At 43.5% G+C, this 15,335-nt stretch overlaps 1 protein-coding gene across 3 annotated transcripts; it reads left to right on the top strand.

Moving 5' to 3' along the window:
• Positions 1-2,317: 2,317 nt before the first annotated feature.
• tex11 (testis expressed 11) lies at positions 2,318-13,905 on the top strand. 3 transcript variants are annotated; one of them, XM_056600545.1, is made up of 29 exons: positions 2,318-2,413; positions 2,773-2,885; positions 3,160-3,244; positions 3,366-3,445; positions 3,556-3,636; positions 3,771-3,890; positions 4,128-4,208; positions 4,317-4,402; positions 4,484-4,541; positions 4,655-4,750; positions 4,854-4,935; positions 5,020-5,098; positions 5,238-5,389; positions 5,501-5,586; positions 5,665-5,802; positions 6,077-6,179; positions 6,280-6,404; positions 7,852-7,937; positions 8,315-8,368; positions 8,436-8,476; positions 8,565-8,648; positions 8,917-8,987; positions 9,666-9,779; positions 10,436-10,508; positions 11,234-11,383; positions 11,676-11,784; positions 12,209-12,329; positions 12,983-13,150; positions 13,383-13,905. In XM_056600545.1, exons 1-29 carry the CDS (start codon positions 2,386-2,388, stop codon positions 13,452-13,454), a joined length of 2,736 nt encoding a protein of 911 aa, XP_056456520.1. In that variant the 5' UTR covers positions 2,318-2,385; the 3' UTR covers positions 13,455-13,905. The 3 variants fall into 3 exon arrangements, with proteins under 3 accessions (XP_056456520.1, XP_056456522.1, XP_056456521.1); XM_056600547.1 differs by lacking the exons at positions 12,983-13,150; positions 13,383-13,905 and having other exon boundaries at positions 12,213-12,323; XM_056600546.1 differs by lacking the exons at positions 2,318-2,413; positions 3,160-3,244 and having other exon boundaries at positions 2,798-2,885.
• The last annotated feature ends 1,430 nt before the right edge of the window (positions 13,906-15,335 follow it).

Genomic DNA, 15,335 nt, shown 5'->3' with positions numbered 1-15,335 from the left:
CCGCACGCGAGCCAAACTTTATAGAGGGCAGAGAGGAAGGACGCAACGTCACTACTTCTGTCTGGGAGCTAATGAGGAGGGACTTTGAATTTACATTTTAACATTTTGTAAAATAATGATAGCTTATGTATTTTTGCCAAATGCGGCATACCACTACTAATACGATGAGTTATAACTTTATCTTGTTTAATTCTAAAAGTTTATATTCTTGTTTTACTTCCTATCATACATTATACGTGTTTACTTCCTCTCAGATCGATACCACCGTTTGGTTAAAGTGGAATACCCAACTTAAAAACTTGTTAGGAATCAGTTTAACTCTGACTATTACTGAAATGTGCTCATACAGCTTAGTGTGTATCAGATATTTAGAGGAAACAAAACCTTGCTTGGAGCCTGTTTTGAAGATTCAGGATTGAGGAGGGGATAATAGGCCTACTTTTATGAAATGAAAGGACAATGGGCTTCATTCACAATAAATGCAACCACCAGGACTTCAATGAGATTAGTCTCATTAATAGTTAACTTGAAAAGTTATAACATAAACATTGTTGCATAAAATCTGCTTTCATTTCCTCCCAGTTCTACGTGGTTAAGAACAAAAACAAACTTGCATTTCTACATTGATTGTTCTCTCACAGAGCATTTTGTTTAAATGATAAAATCAAAGTTATCTTGTCAGTTTCTGAAATGCTTGTTGTAATGTTTTTTTTGAGGAGACATAAAAGTAAACAGCCATTATTCTATCAAATACACCATATATGTCTGGTTGTTAAGAATGGACATTTGCTGGGGTTTATTTTTAACATGAGTAACAGGATACACAGCTTTTTATATCAAGGTAAATAAACGCTGTGCGTGTGTGTTTGTGTGTCCTCTGTCAGTGAGCTGTGCGTGTAGAAGCTCTTGTAAATAACAGCATCCTGGCCTCACCTTTCCGCCTGCGTCCAGATGGAACGCCAACTCTTCAGCCATTTTGGAAATCTTGTTCCTCTGTGGCTCCTGTTGGTAGGGAAGCCACCCGCAAATGTTTAGTCTAGTTCCTCCATGGAGAAAACAGGGATACATGAAAATATGGCGAAAGATAAAACTCACTTTAGGGAGCATTGATATGTTCTGCTGAATTGCATCTACCAGCAGAGCACTGTGAAAAAGTTTGATTGTTGAGGTTGCAGTCTGCTTTATATCCTTATTATACATACATTTATATATACATGTATATATATTGACTGCTAATACTGTATATATATATATTTATATATATATACACACATACAGTATTAGCAGTCATTTACAGTAATTCAAAAGGCTAAAAAGCTTTCATCGCCTTAGTAGTTTCAGTCATTTCAGTCAACTTGGATTCATTTTACTTACTATGCTACAATACTGTACTATAAGTAGCCTACATACTTGTAGTAGCCAGAAAAAAATGTATGTGGTATAGTAGTATAACATATTATAGTGTAGTAATACACATAGAATGTATGCTATACAATTTTTAGTGACTACTACAAGTATGCTCCTAGGAGCCAAAAGTCTTGGGGGAAGCAAACATTCCCACTGGGCCAGGAGGAAGCAGATAAGTCTCCTCCTGGAACAATTGCTGGAAGCGGCAAGCTGAGAGTGCTGGGTTTAAGACGTTTTTACTTTAGAGTCCTGTGTAGAAAAACACAATATCGGGGATAGACCATTTCTGCACACAGCTTGCACTCTTTCCTTTGAGCTGACAATAAAGTGCTCAGTAAAACGAACCCGAGCAACAAAGACGTTCTTTAGGAGGGCATTGGAGGGGGCTGCCTCCCCTGTCCTTCTGTCTCGGTGACCAAATAACTCTTGGCTGTGTGTGAACTTCTAAAATGTTCATCATACTATGGAGTTTGCTGGATACCTTGATTATAGGAAAGATAGGAAGTGTTATCACATGAGCCAATCTAATCGTATACATGTTATGTTGTCATCCATTTTATGTTGATATTTTGTAATATTGAAAAAGGCCTTGATTGAATAGGCCTTTGACAGAAAGCTGTCGGCAAAGTTGTTGAGTCGAGTACGCGTCCTTGTAGGCCTACAGCTAATTATCAACTAAAATAATGTACAATTTGAAAATATTATATTTTAACACATGTCTATTTGTTGTTCTACAAAGAGTTGGGTCACTTAGGCCTAGCCTTATTACCCTTTTGGCCAAGGGAGTTTGCCTCTATGAATTGCCCTACCTTATTGTCCAACATTAATATAGATTAACTGCTACAGGGTCACAGTTCAGCAACTTCAGCACCACTGCATGAAACACAGAAAGAATGACTTGGCTGCTGACGTCATGGCTCGTGAGTCGTGACAGTGTATAACCGCGTTCTTCGCAAGCCACACACGTTTTCTGTCAACATGGAGCAGTTTGTTACTAATGTGAAATGTAAGCCACTGTATTATGTTAACACGGCGAACTAAAAGTTTATATCAAGTATATGTTATGTTTGATACATTATTTATTCACAATAGTGAATTACGAGAAGAAGTTGAGCTAAAATTAGCAGCTATTAAGCCTAGCTAACTGCTGACTCAGCTAACGTTAGGCCTACTTCACGGGCATTGATGCCAATGTAATATTTTGCTGGTCAAATATGACTCTTTACAAAGTAGAACGATTACAAACAGGTCCTGATTAACTGAGACTCGGTCTTTCAAAAATGTAATTGTAGTACAAACCTCGGAGGTCAATACGTGAGCAAAATAAATCTTGAATAAGTATTCACAAGCCTTCTCTCATCCGAGGTCTGGTGGAGAATCTACAGCACAGAGAGCAGGCAGATTACGAGGGCGTTATCGACAAGCTGTTTAATGAAGTCTCTGTACTCGACCAGCTCCCCAAACCTCTGGATTCACAGGTAATTCACTTATTTATTTACTATTATTTTTTGATAAGTATTCATTACATACTGAGTTGTGGTAACTGTTACCCTCTTTATTAGACCTGAAGCATTGGTTCTGCCTCTTTACTTTTTCCTGGCTGGAATTGCGTTACGTTACTCTCAATGCCATAATAAAAACCTTTGTCTAAATCATTAAGTTGTTTGTGATAGCAACCTCAATGGTCTGTGGTTGTTTCATGACTTGGCTGGGTTTTCCACTTGCCCATTGTATCACCCACCTTGACTTCAGCTTGAGGAGTGTGCCATCCAGCTGTGGAACTGGGCAGTTACAAAGCGTGTTGGCACGGCAATTAATGAAACCCAGAAAGCGAAAGGTTCGGTGGTTTCCAATAACATGAATAGCTATGCATTAGGAACACTACCTAACTGTATTATAACATTTTCTGGGATGTGTGCGCCCGTTGTTTGACTTTCTGTCACTCGCCACCTTCTCAGTTCGCCATGTTGCCTGCAGTTTGCTTTACTGCAGTGCGCCTGATGATCCACCAGAGAGCATCGTCCGCAAGCACATCTTGGTAAATGTATAGTCCGTTGACCATTTTAGAAGAACCATACTTTTTTATGTTGTATATGTCACCGAATATATAATCCATTTTTTTTTAATTATTATTTTATTTTTTTACAGATGGCTAGCAAGACAGGCAGAACATGGCTGGATTGTAAAGATCCCCAGTTGGCAAATCCATTCTTGGCATTAGCTGTCAAGGTACACAGTCAATACTGACAGCAGCTAGTGGAGCTCAAATATGTCTCTTTATTAAATTAAATATACACATATACACATATGCATGCAGACTTAAATTGTTACACTGTTCTTCTCTGTACTTACATTTTATCCAGAGCCTCGAAATCCTCTATAGCCAACTGGGGTCTCGGGGTGATGGAGACATTGACCTTAATGTCGCTAAAGGGGAAGTGGAGAAGGATCTGCTCCGAGTCCTCTCTTACCAGGCAGAGTCGGTGAGCCCAGACGTGTTATATCACACGTACAGCAACCTGAACATTATGTTCTTGCAATGTTTTTTTCCGAAACCCAGGAAAGTGATTTTCTGAGAAGACGCTGCTCTATGGGAGGGGGGGAAGTGGCATAGTGTGAAACAGCATTGCAACAATTAAGAAGGATGGATCTCATTGGTTGGGAGACAGAGGTGTTTGTCATTTGCTGATATGGTTTAGCCTTTTGTTTTGTTATTACAGGCCGTATGTCTGGGGAGTCACCAGGAGGCTGTGGTCTATATGCAGCGCTGTAAAGACATGCTGGCCCGGCTCCCCAGGGAGGTTAGAGAAAACAACATCATACATGCTACTGCTCCAAACTGGTTGTTTGTACCTAATCACTTCTCGTCCTTATAATCGTGTTGCTTTATTTTATGGTTTTTCATGCAGACCGGCTACCTCTCGCTCATGTGCTATAACTTTGGAGTAGATTCGTACAATCTGAAAATGTTCGAGGAGAGTTCCTTTTGGTTAAGGTAACGATTATCATGGATCATTGTACAATCTAATTCTAGAATAATCATGGAGTAGAATCATAATATACCTGTCTTCCTCAGCCAAAGCTACGACATCGGGAAGACGAATAGAAAATACTGTCCTGGACCCGAAGTCCAAGTAAGATGGCACAGGAAATGTTTAAGTTTAACTGATACCCACATCTAATGCGTCGGTACACATTGATCCCCCTTTAAATACACTGCTTAACGCTCCAATTGTCATTATGCTAGGCCAGAGTATTAAGACTCCTGGCAACGGTTTATTTGGAGTGGGACTGTCAGCAGTTTCAAGAGAAAGCCCTCAATGCTGTGAGCCTGGCCAACAAGGTGGGCCATAAGCATTCATTTTCACCAATAAATGATACACTGGAAAATTACTGTTATTCCAATGACAATACGCTGCAGCGCCTTACACTCTGCAATTTGACAGGTATGCATGAGCACCTCTGGACTCAACCTGAAGATCAGGATCCTCCTGCGTTCGGGGGCCTTGGATGATGCTGTCACAGCAGGTAAGACGCGGCTGCTTATTACCCATTGTCTTTAAACAGTGAGTCGTTAAATGTGACGTGGATATTAAAACATGCCTTTTTTAGGGGTGAATGAGCTGCTGGAGACTGATGCTCCTCTGGAAGTCAGTCTCACCACAGTAAAACTTCTCATGTCGGCGGACCGGTAAAACATACAAACACAAATAGATCCATCGACTCACATTGACAAATGTGTGTACAAGATGCATATAATAGTATAAAAAAGGTAACATGCCGACAAGATACATATCCAAATAAACATACATTACTATGTTTTTTTCCAGAGAGACTTTGGCATTTGACTATCTGAAACGCGTGTGTCAGCACTTCGAGGCCTCTCCCGAGCTGAGTGCTGCTTCGGTCCTGCACATTGAGCTGCTGTTACAGAGAGGCAAAGAGCTGCTGGGCAAACAGAAAATAGAGGACATCATCACCGGTACCTTCTGATGCCATGTTTGTCCCTCTGAAAAATGGCCAGTGTAAACACAGGAGTGAGCCTAGCCTAGCGTTGCCCCATGAGTGATGAATTGTGTTTTCCCTGTGTTAGGTCATTACACAGGAAAACCACTGACTCCCCAGTCTCTTGTTAGCCTACACTTGCTGCTGTGGGACAAGGCCTCCAAACACTATGAGGTAAACTGAACAAGCCCGTCCACTTTTAAACTGTCTATTTTAAACTCAGAGTTACGTAACACCAGCTCCCCTTGTCAGGCAAAGAACTATATGGAAGCTCTGCAGTGGTACAACTACTCGCTGAGTTTCTACAAGGCAGGTCAGATGGAGCCCAACCTGGCCAAGCTGCAGAGAAACCGAGCCTCCTGCCATCTCCTGCTGAAGCAGCTGGAAAAGGTGATGGCCAGAGGGACACAGTTCAGACCAGGAAATAAACCTTTCCTCCATTCGTTCAGCACCCATTTGGCATTTTGAATCGTATTACATGATTTTCTTGGTTTGTCAATAAGGATACTATCTATAATCTAAATAAAATCGAGTTGGCTAGACTAGAGTAAATAAGCACACACAAAATAATTAAATAAATACAAAAGGATACTGGAGTAGGTACACAAAGTGTGTGTAGTGCCAACTAAATACAACGCTCCACGTATAACGCCTACTGTTCCAGGCAAAAGAGGCAATCAGGGAGGCAGAGAGATGCGACCCTGACAGCATCTTCACTCAGTTCAGTGTTTACAAAATTGCCATCCAGGAGAAAAATATCGAGAAAGGTAACAGAATTTTTTATAACTCATAAGGTGTAAAAAGTACACGTTATGTAACTACTTTACTTCACATGTATATTTGTGGGTATGTGCTCTTTCATGGCAGCTGCGGAAGCATTGACAGCCATGGGACGTCTAGCCAAAAGCCCTGTGAGCAACGAGGACAGGCTGCTGGTGTGTGAGAACGCTGCCTCCAGCCTTCTCAGTCTGGCCTCACAGATAGCTCTGGAGGTGAGCTCCACACAGGCACCACTCTGGGCTCACCGGGGTCCTTTATGGGAGAAGGCATTCGGTAAATACAGCGACCCATGCAGATGTAGCGGAGTTGCCGGTACGATCCTCCCCGGTATATAAGTGCCGAGGTGTTAAGCAAATACCCCGACCTCTTCACTGCTCCTGACAAGCTGTTTTTCGCAGTCAAGGATTTGGTTTACGACACAAATGTGCAGGTGAACGCGAGACCTGACGCATGAGGCATATAGAGAGTATGTTAAGCGTTATATAAATGCCATCACATCTTCAGTTAGTTGCCCACTTTTTTTTTTTTACATACATTGTGGCTTTACTGCTGCTGCTACCACTTTCATGTACTCATGTGCAAGGTCATTGGCTGATCAGGGGGCCAAAACGTCCTCCAACATGCTTACATCAACGTAGATGCTCACCGTATGCGCTGTTTGGGAAAGTGGCTAGGTCTATACAGGCAGAGCTAGGGGGGGAAATGGCTAGAAGTGCAGGATAGAGGTGAGTAGAGCTATTTAGATGCAGCGCTTTAAAGTGATGAATGAAGCGTTTGCTTGATTGTCCTCCACTGGGCGGTTGCCAAATAGTGATGCTGCACCTGGATGCAGGATGTGCCTATCGACTGTCACAGATACTTGGCTGTGATATCTACCACTACTGCTGCTAGAGCCGCTGTTATGGGTTGAATGCTTGTGTAGGGCTTGTACATTGCAATGTCACATCGCATTTTGGATGCATAGGAGCATTGGAATTTTAGTTATTATGTTAATTAGTACCAAATGCTTTTTTGGTCATTGCTAGTTCATTAATCTTCAAATGATCTGTCATTGTGGGGAGTCATTGTTTTGTTGAAAACTGCCAAAGCGTTTGTCATGCAAGACGTGGCAGACCAGAGTTCACATAGCCCAGGTTACGGTATGTTTACTTCGATTCAGGGTTTTACCGTACTACAACTCTCCTCTTAAGTCCTCTTAATATGGCTGTATGGAGTATCGCCAACAAAAAAATCCCCTTGGGCATTCTGAAGTACTAGCCCTATAAGTCAGTGGTACGGGTGAGTCCTGTGCTTTAGTGTACTGTAGCTCTGTCGATCAACAGAAAATATCGTCATCTATGGCAATTTTATTTGATAGAAATTCCTTTAGTTACGGAAATGTAGTCATAAAAATCAACGCTTTCATTTTGTATCTTCTGTTGCCTGTATGATAGCAGTTAACCACTTCAACCGGTTCTAACTGGTTGGAGGATGCTTCTTCTTCTTCTTTTCGTTTCACTGAAGCGTTTATATGACAGTTTCCCCATTTCATTACACAGTCCTTTGCATTGTTGTTGAAAACTGCAAGGTCTTTTGGGCTGCAGGGGTTGGGTAGTAGAGTGCAGACAAGGCAGTGCAGGAGGATGCTGATTGGTTGTGGTTTGATTGATTCTGTGACAGAACGAGGAGCAGGACACAGCCATGAAAGCGTTGGAGATTCTGTGTGAGAACTCGAGCGACGACGCTCACGTTCTGACTGCTCTCAGGTCAGTCGCATGTGGGACACAGACGCTGTTGTGGTTTCTTTATCAGGCTAATGTTTTTAAATCATTTCTGAAACCATTACTGTTCAAATGATTTACTCTATAAGTATAGAATTATTTCTGTGTTTTTATTTGATTGTATTTTATCTTGAAGCTCTACTGTTTAACGGCTGTTATGACAGAATGATGTAATGACTTGCCCTGCTCTGGGAATGGCCTCCCATTTGTTTTCCTCACTGGGGCTCTGGTCCACTGACATATATTCCCACTTTTCTCCAGCGAAAGTGTGTCTCCCTGTACAATAGTTAGTAGGTGAAAGAAAGGAGGTCACCATTACACACTCCCTCTCTCCCTCCCTCCCTCCCCCTCTCCATTTACAGGTGTTTGCTTCGACTTGTGCTCTCCACAATGGAAGTGGCAAGCGATGAAGAGAGGTAAGGATACAGGTGTATTTTATTTTGGGGGGAAATGAACCATTCTAAAACCATTTCCTTCATGTAGAAATGTACGCCTGGGGGTCCTACTATCCTATTTACAAATGGGTGAGTAGGACACACAACTATTTTGACATGTAGCTGTTTACTGTTCATATTGCTCACATTGTGATATGTATATTGTATTTACAATCAGCCCTTCAGAAAGTTTCCCAGTGCAACACTGGGCCTGAAGCTGCTGAACAACGCATCGAGGATGCAAACTGGTTCAGGAAGATCGGTATTGAGCCTCTCTCTCTCCCTCTTTCGCTATCACTTCATCTCTCTCTTCTCTCACTCTTTCTCTCTCACTCTTCCTCCTTTTCTCCCTTGTCGGGTGTCAGCAATAGCTTATTAATCTATTCAGCTCTAAAGTCTTCAACACCTACCCTTCCTTATGCTTTCTTGTTTGCCTGTGATGTTTGTATCTGTGTGTGTGTGTGTTTGTGATTACGTGTGTCTGTGTGTGTGGATGTGCACAACTCTGTACGTACCTATGTTTTCTACAGCTTGGAACTCTGCCCTTCAATGCGAAGACAGCCCTGGCCGGATGAAGGATTTCTTTCTGCTGTCCTACCAGGTGAGTGTGTCCGTGCAGGAAGGCCTAGATCAATACAAAATCAACGTGAGACTCGCACCACGCAAGGCTGTGTTTACGTGTGAATGTTTGTACCGGTTTTTGGCTCCACTGCATTTATTTAATTAAAACAACACTTTGCCAGTTGATGTCAGCTGATGCAGCCCTCTTCACAAAATGTATCTTAACTTTTACCCCAAAGGTTTGCCATAACACAAAGACAAATTTCATCAAACATGTCCCCTTTTGTGGCATTCCTCTTACTGAATTGTTCATAAAGAGGAATAGTTTGCCAGAACACAGTCAACTATTTTATTTTTATGAGGAGAAAGCGCTGCTTACCTGAATGCTGGCTTAGTAACAGGGTTTACCATTGGACAAGTAGCATTGATGAAAGCATATGAGTACGTTTTGATGTCATTTGAGGCTTTTCTCTGAGGATATTTTAGAGACGGGAGAATATGTCACTTATTTGTCCCTCTTTAATCTCTTGGAAGTCCCTGGGGGGGAATTGAACTGGTAGCCTTTTAAATTTCATATTTTGTAGTTGGTTCTATGTTGCAGTTGTCTTTATTGGTTTAATGTTCTCATGGTGTGAGCGATGTGTGTCTAGAGATGATATTCTCTCAAAGCATTTGATAGACGAAATGTAAATGTGAAGCCCTCTGATCCCCCCTGCAGCTGTCCCAGCTGTGCCCCTCCAGCAGAGCCCTCCTCATGGGCCAGAGGACGTGTCTCCTGATGGCTGCCGCGGCTTCTCTGGAGCTCTGCAGGAAGTCGCCTCACTCTGTCCAGGTGTGCCCCACCTCCCATACACACACACACACCCACACATACACACACACACACACACACACACACACACACACACACACCACACACACACACACCACACACACACACACACACACACACACACACACACACACACACACACATACACAGCCCCCCTGCTTCTCTGAAGCTATGCAGAAAGTCTCCTCACTCTGTTCGGGTGTGCCTCCCCTCCCAGACACAAACACACACACACACACGCACACAAACACAAACACACACAGCCGGCCCCAATTCTCTTGGGCTCTGCTGGAAGACCCCCCAGTCTGTCCACATGTAACTCCCCTCCCACAAACACACACACACACACACACACATACACACACACACACACACGCACAAGCACACACACACACACACACACACACACACACACACACACACACACACACACACACACACACACACAGCACCTCCCTACTTACCTCAGCACACATTGAGCTTCATTCGTGCACATGGATGGGAATGTTCCCAGACCACTGGAGAGGATTTGACCAACCACATAAGTGGTGCTGAGTATATGTTTAAAACCCTAAAGAACACTCAGAGTGCAGAGGAAATCTAACCACTAGGTGGCGATAGTGAACACAAAACCTGTGTATGTGTGTTTATCACAGACTGAGGAGCTGATAAATGCCTTGGAGAATATTCAGATCTGCACTGAGGTCTGGAAGACTCTGAGAGCTTCAGGTACCCCTCTATGTTTCATTACATAACATGGTACTCTTAGCTTAAAGTTCCTATCAGGCTGAAGACATCAACCAGGCTGGTGGACTTACAGAAGCCCAGTTACCTTAACCTGCATGTAGGAATTAAATCAAAACCCCTTGATTCTGAAGCTGATTTATTAAGTATAAATGTATCATATATCATGTGAGTGAATGGCCTGCACGATGCAGGTCTGACATTTTGAGATCGTTAATTTGAATAACAAGATTGAAAAGGGTGTTTTTAGGTGAGAAAACAAAAAGTATGCATTTCACATTTTATATAAGTGAAGATGCAATACATTTTAGACTAAGTAGTCTAAAAAGTTGTTCAGTAACAGCTGAATATTGTGGTTTGCATAGCGTTAGTTTGTTTAAGATCCATAGTCAATAATCTGAATATATTCGACAACCACACACACAATCAAACAGTGGTCTTTAGGTTTAAAATACCATAAAATCAACTAATTGTAATTCATTCATGATAACATGGGAGCTCTCTGCTACAGGGCAGCCCAACCTAATAAAACAATACAATTATATTATAATATAACCCTTGATTTTCAAAACCCCTGGATTTTCATTTTCATTTTGTTGAATGGTACACTTGATGAGAAATGATCTTGGCGGTCAGCTATCTTTTTGTTAAAAACAGTATTTCTTGATAGTGGTGAAGCCTCAGTTCAACTCTGTGGTTCTTTGACACAGGAAACTTCCCCAACGACCAGACAGACACGCTACTGCTGTTGTATGAGTTTGAGGCCCGGGCCAAGTTGAACGACCCGAAGGTTGAAACCATACTGGAATCCATCCTAGAGCTAGATGATGTGGACACCAAAGTACTAGAGACTATTGCAGGTAAAACCAACAGACACCCACAAGCACCCAAATCCCCCAATTGGTCTAATAAAGACAAATAAAGTCTCACTTTTAGATATTGTATCGGCACGTGATCATAACTATTTAGTAATTTACACTTTTATCCCAAAGCTCTCACAGTGAATTCAGATACATGTCATTAACTGGTAGGGGCTAGGCAGCTTGCCCACAGCCGAAGCTGCCGACAGGCAGACTAAACCCGGTACCTTTTAGGCTGGGAGCAACCTCGCAACTCCAAGGTTCACCGTGGCTTATTCTTATTGATTGGCAGCGTTGTCCATGGAGCCCCCAGCCCACTACCCCTCGCTGTGTAAGAAGGCGTTGAGGATCGCTCTTTCTCTGCACAAGAAACGGTCCGACGGTGACATGGCCCGCTGCAGGTACCCTCTCACGAGTGCCATCTGTGTCTCTCACCATGAACACTGCATCACCATTGGAAGGATAAATCACACTTTCGACATACATGACATACTATCATAGTGAATCAAAGGCTTAGATCACTGTAAGACCTATTACATCATTAGTAAAACGATCATGTCGAATATGGTTCAAAGTGCATTCACGTAATCATCGAGACAAAATGTTCAATATAACGATAGGATATTATATAAACTTCATGATTCACAGAATCAACAATGATTTGTCACAGAGCAGCCGTGTATCGATGATGATGATTCTCCGGTGGCTTCTGACCAACATCTCGCTGTTCCTGAGCAACTTGGCGCTGTTCTCAATGTATGAGCCGGGGGGGTGATGGTGCGACTGTCTTTGTGTGTGTGTGTGTGTGTGTGTGTTTGTCTTCAGACAGTGTGTCCACAGCCTGATCCAGCTGTCCCTCCCCAGCGGCGTGTTGGAGGTGGAGGAGCGTGTGCTGGAGGAAGTGTGGCTCTACTACGAGGAGGCTCTGTCAATCATCGCAGCTGCAGTGAGTCAGCAGCACCTATCACCGCAGCACCTATCACCACAGCACCATCCCCTGGCTCGGCCCCTCCCTCCCCCATCCTCTCTCTCTGCATTATAATTAACCCCCTCTACTCCTCTCCTACGCCTGCCCGCTATCCCCAAAGCGGTTTGCTTCTCCTTATCAACTCAACCTGCTTTTCTCTCTACTGCGGGGTTGGTTGGTAGATGTACCGACCACATTGCCGCTGATGAGCTAGGCAGCCTATCAAATCATCCAGGCATTCCAGGTCTTCATAGAAGTCACAAAATTCATGTTTCCATAAAAAACATATGTCTAGCGTGATTGTGATTCTGAAGCCACTTGGGTATTCGACAGCTCAAAGTTGAAGGTCAAGATTAACAGGTGTCAAACGGCCAGAGCTCTTTAAACGAACCGTAACCAACCGTGCATGGGCCCCCGCTCGAACACAATGGTGCTTTTTTATCTGTATTTAATAACCCTTTTTTTAATCACTTCTTAATGTCGCACAGAAGCCGTAACACTGCCATACTCGCCATGCACAAGCCTCACTCCCCCACACCCAGAACTGGGCTCCTGTCCTTGTTTCTCTCCAGGAGCCAGAAAAAAGGGGCTTTTCCTTCAGATTTCATTTGTACCCTTCCCTCCCTCCTCAGCCAGAGGACTTCCCAGAGATGGAGAGCCTGTGGCTGCTGACCCGTGCCTGGAACACAGGGATCCTGCTGTACAGCCTGGCCCAGTACCCGGAGGCAGAGAAGTGGTGTGGCCTGGGCATCAGCTTCATCCGCCACCTGGGCTCCCTGCAGGAGAGCTACCAGACCCAGGTACAAGAGCCAGGGCGCCGGGGGCTACGGGGGTGGGGAAGGGTCAGGGAGATGAGTAAAGCAGAGCTGGAGGTGGTGGCGGCAGTGGAGCGAGACCGTGGGGGAGTCATTCCTCCATATATTGGGGGCCGGTGGGGAAGAGGCTTAACATCCACAGACAAACACAGAGCCTCAGAGGTCTATGTGATGACATGTTTTAACAGAGGCTGTCGGTCTGTTGGACATCCCTCAGATGTCGCCCCTCTACAGCGAGGTACTGGACAGGTTGGACCGAGCCAAGAAGAACCTCGACATGGAAGAATGACCAGGCTGGGAGGAGGACCTCTTCACCTTGGATGAGTGTTTTACACGTTTTCTCAAGGTGACCTCTGCCCTGTGACTCGCTCCCAAGCCAAGTTATTGTTGGACGTTCACTTTTATTATATCCAAAACGGTTCCTCCCAGATATTCCACTTACATGTATGGGAACTTTTAAATAAAACATTCAGTTGGTAAGTAAAAAAAGTGAAAAATTCTTCACATCCGCGCGCTCGAGAACCCTGTGGAGTTTGCTTATTTTTTTGTTGAATAAGGAGAACATTGAAAACCCAGTAACCGAGTCACATATTTTATTATTTCCAAACAAATAAACTCTGGTCAATTCCCAAAAATTAAAACCCAAACAAAAGTAGCATGACTGAGTTCCCTCATGACTAGGACAGGGAAGACCGTGACGCAGAGTCCTGATTGGCTGTGCCACCCGCACAGACAGGAAGGAAAACTACTGTACAATCAAAGGGTTCATGTTTGCAAGCACTTACTGCACATATGTGCTCTAACATAAACAACTCATTACCCCAATAACGACCAATGATAACCAACCCACCTTCCCTCCCCAAAGAAATGTTAAATTAAAAATAGAAGCATGTTATTTCTCTCTCACCAGAACAAGGACCCTCATCAATTATACACAGGCATTCGGGCTCCATTTCGTTATATACCACAACCTCCGTTAAAAGAGTAAAATGAAATCAAGTTCTTTGGGCTTCGACATGGCTGACTGACATACACACATATTTAACAGTCAGCTGTATTGGAACGGAAACACCAGAGGAGCACGTTTCTAAATGTCTAAATGAGATACTGGTCGCTGCTCCTGGCCTCTTGATATTTGTTATGTAGGTTTTCTGATCGTGTCACCCTTTTCAGTATTCATACATATATATAATTTTAAAATCTATACACCCAGACACGTTCCACAGGAAATCACATTTAGACAGGCCCTACTTGAGGGAATTAAATTCCCAGCCGACTAGCTTAGTGTTCCAATAGGCATCTGAAGAGATTCGTCTATAGATAAATACCAACGATACGGCACATTGTTATGGAAATTATATCTCAGAGTAGCTCAAAGTTTACTTACCTGACATTTGTGGACTATAAAACATGTCCCAGTCTGATTCCCACATGCATGAAGCACAGGTGAGGGGATGTCTGCTGGGGGGTTATTTACATTGTACAGCTACCACACCCTTTATGTTGTTGAAACAGTCTGCAAGCAGTTTATAAATGGCTCTGTTCCCGTCGGATTTTCCCTGAACTCTGGTTTTGACACAGGTGATGATAGCTGGTTAAGCGGTGGTGGTAGCCTGGCAGGTGGGCACACTGTTCAGAAAATGCCTGCAGGTATACAGGTACTCCGCGGGTGGAGGAGGGGGGGAAGTGAGGGTCGCCCAAGTAGAGTTAAGGGTTACCGTTTCTTTTTCTCCTTGCAGTGGGACTTGCTCTTACGAGACCAAAAAACAGAAGCTTTTTTTTTTTGCTCTCGGGGGAAATTAAATGTAAACTGTTGGTTCACAGGGGATGGGGGAGGGCACAGTATTCCTTCATCACAAGCCGACACGTGTTCTTCACATGAGCACATCACGGCCACGTCACGGGCCCACCCGCACGCAAATATCACTGGTCGCTTCAATCACGTTGCTATCAGACCGCCCACACTCATGCATCTTCACACAAAGCTTTCACCACAGCTGAAGAAACCAAAAACTAAGACAAGATTCGAAAGCAGTAGCAGAAGACAACCTTTTAAGACAGCACACATTTCATAATGGGTATGAAATATGAAGAGAGTTGCAGGAGAAATCTGAAATCGGAGTATCTGTACTTCAGCCTACCTGGCTCACCAAACCCCCCCCCCCCCCCC

Source organism: Gadus chalcogrammus, chromosome 10, assembly GCF_026213295.1.
Source record: "Gadus chalcogrammus isolate NIFS_2021 chromosome 10, NIFS_Gcha_1.0, whole genome shotgun sequence".
NCBI classification, from domain to species: Eukaryota; Metazoa; Chordata; class Actinopteri; order Gadiformes; family Gadidae; genus Gadus; species Gadus chalcogrammus.
Note: the sequence above shows the minus strand (reverse complement) of the source record. Positions and strands in the feature narration are given on the sequence as shown.

Bases quoted from the DNA above. Each gene is read 5' to 3' on its own strand.
- tex11 (XM_056600545.1), top strand. From the start codon at position 2,386: ATGGAGCAGTTTGTTACTAATGTGAAAT. The intron at 3,446-3,555 runs GTAAATGTATAG...ATTTTTTTACAG, and splicing joins TCGTCCGCAAGCACATCTTG to ATGGCTAGCAAGACAGGCAG. The intron at 8,369-8,435 runs GTAAGGATACAG...TCCTTCATGTAG, and splicing joins GTGGCAAGCGATGAAGAGAG to AAATGTACGCCTGGGGGTCC.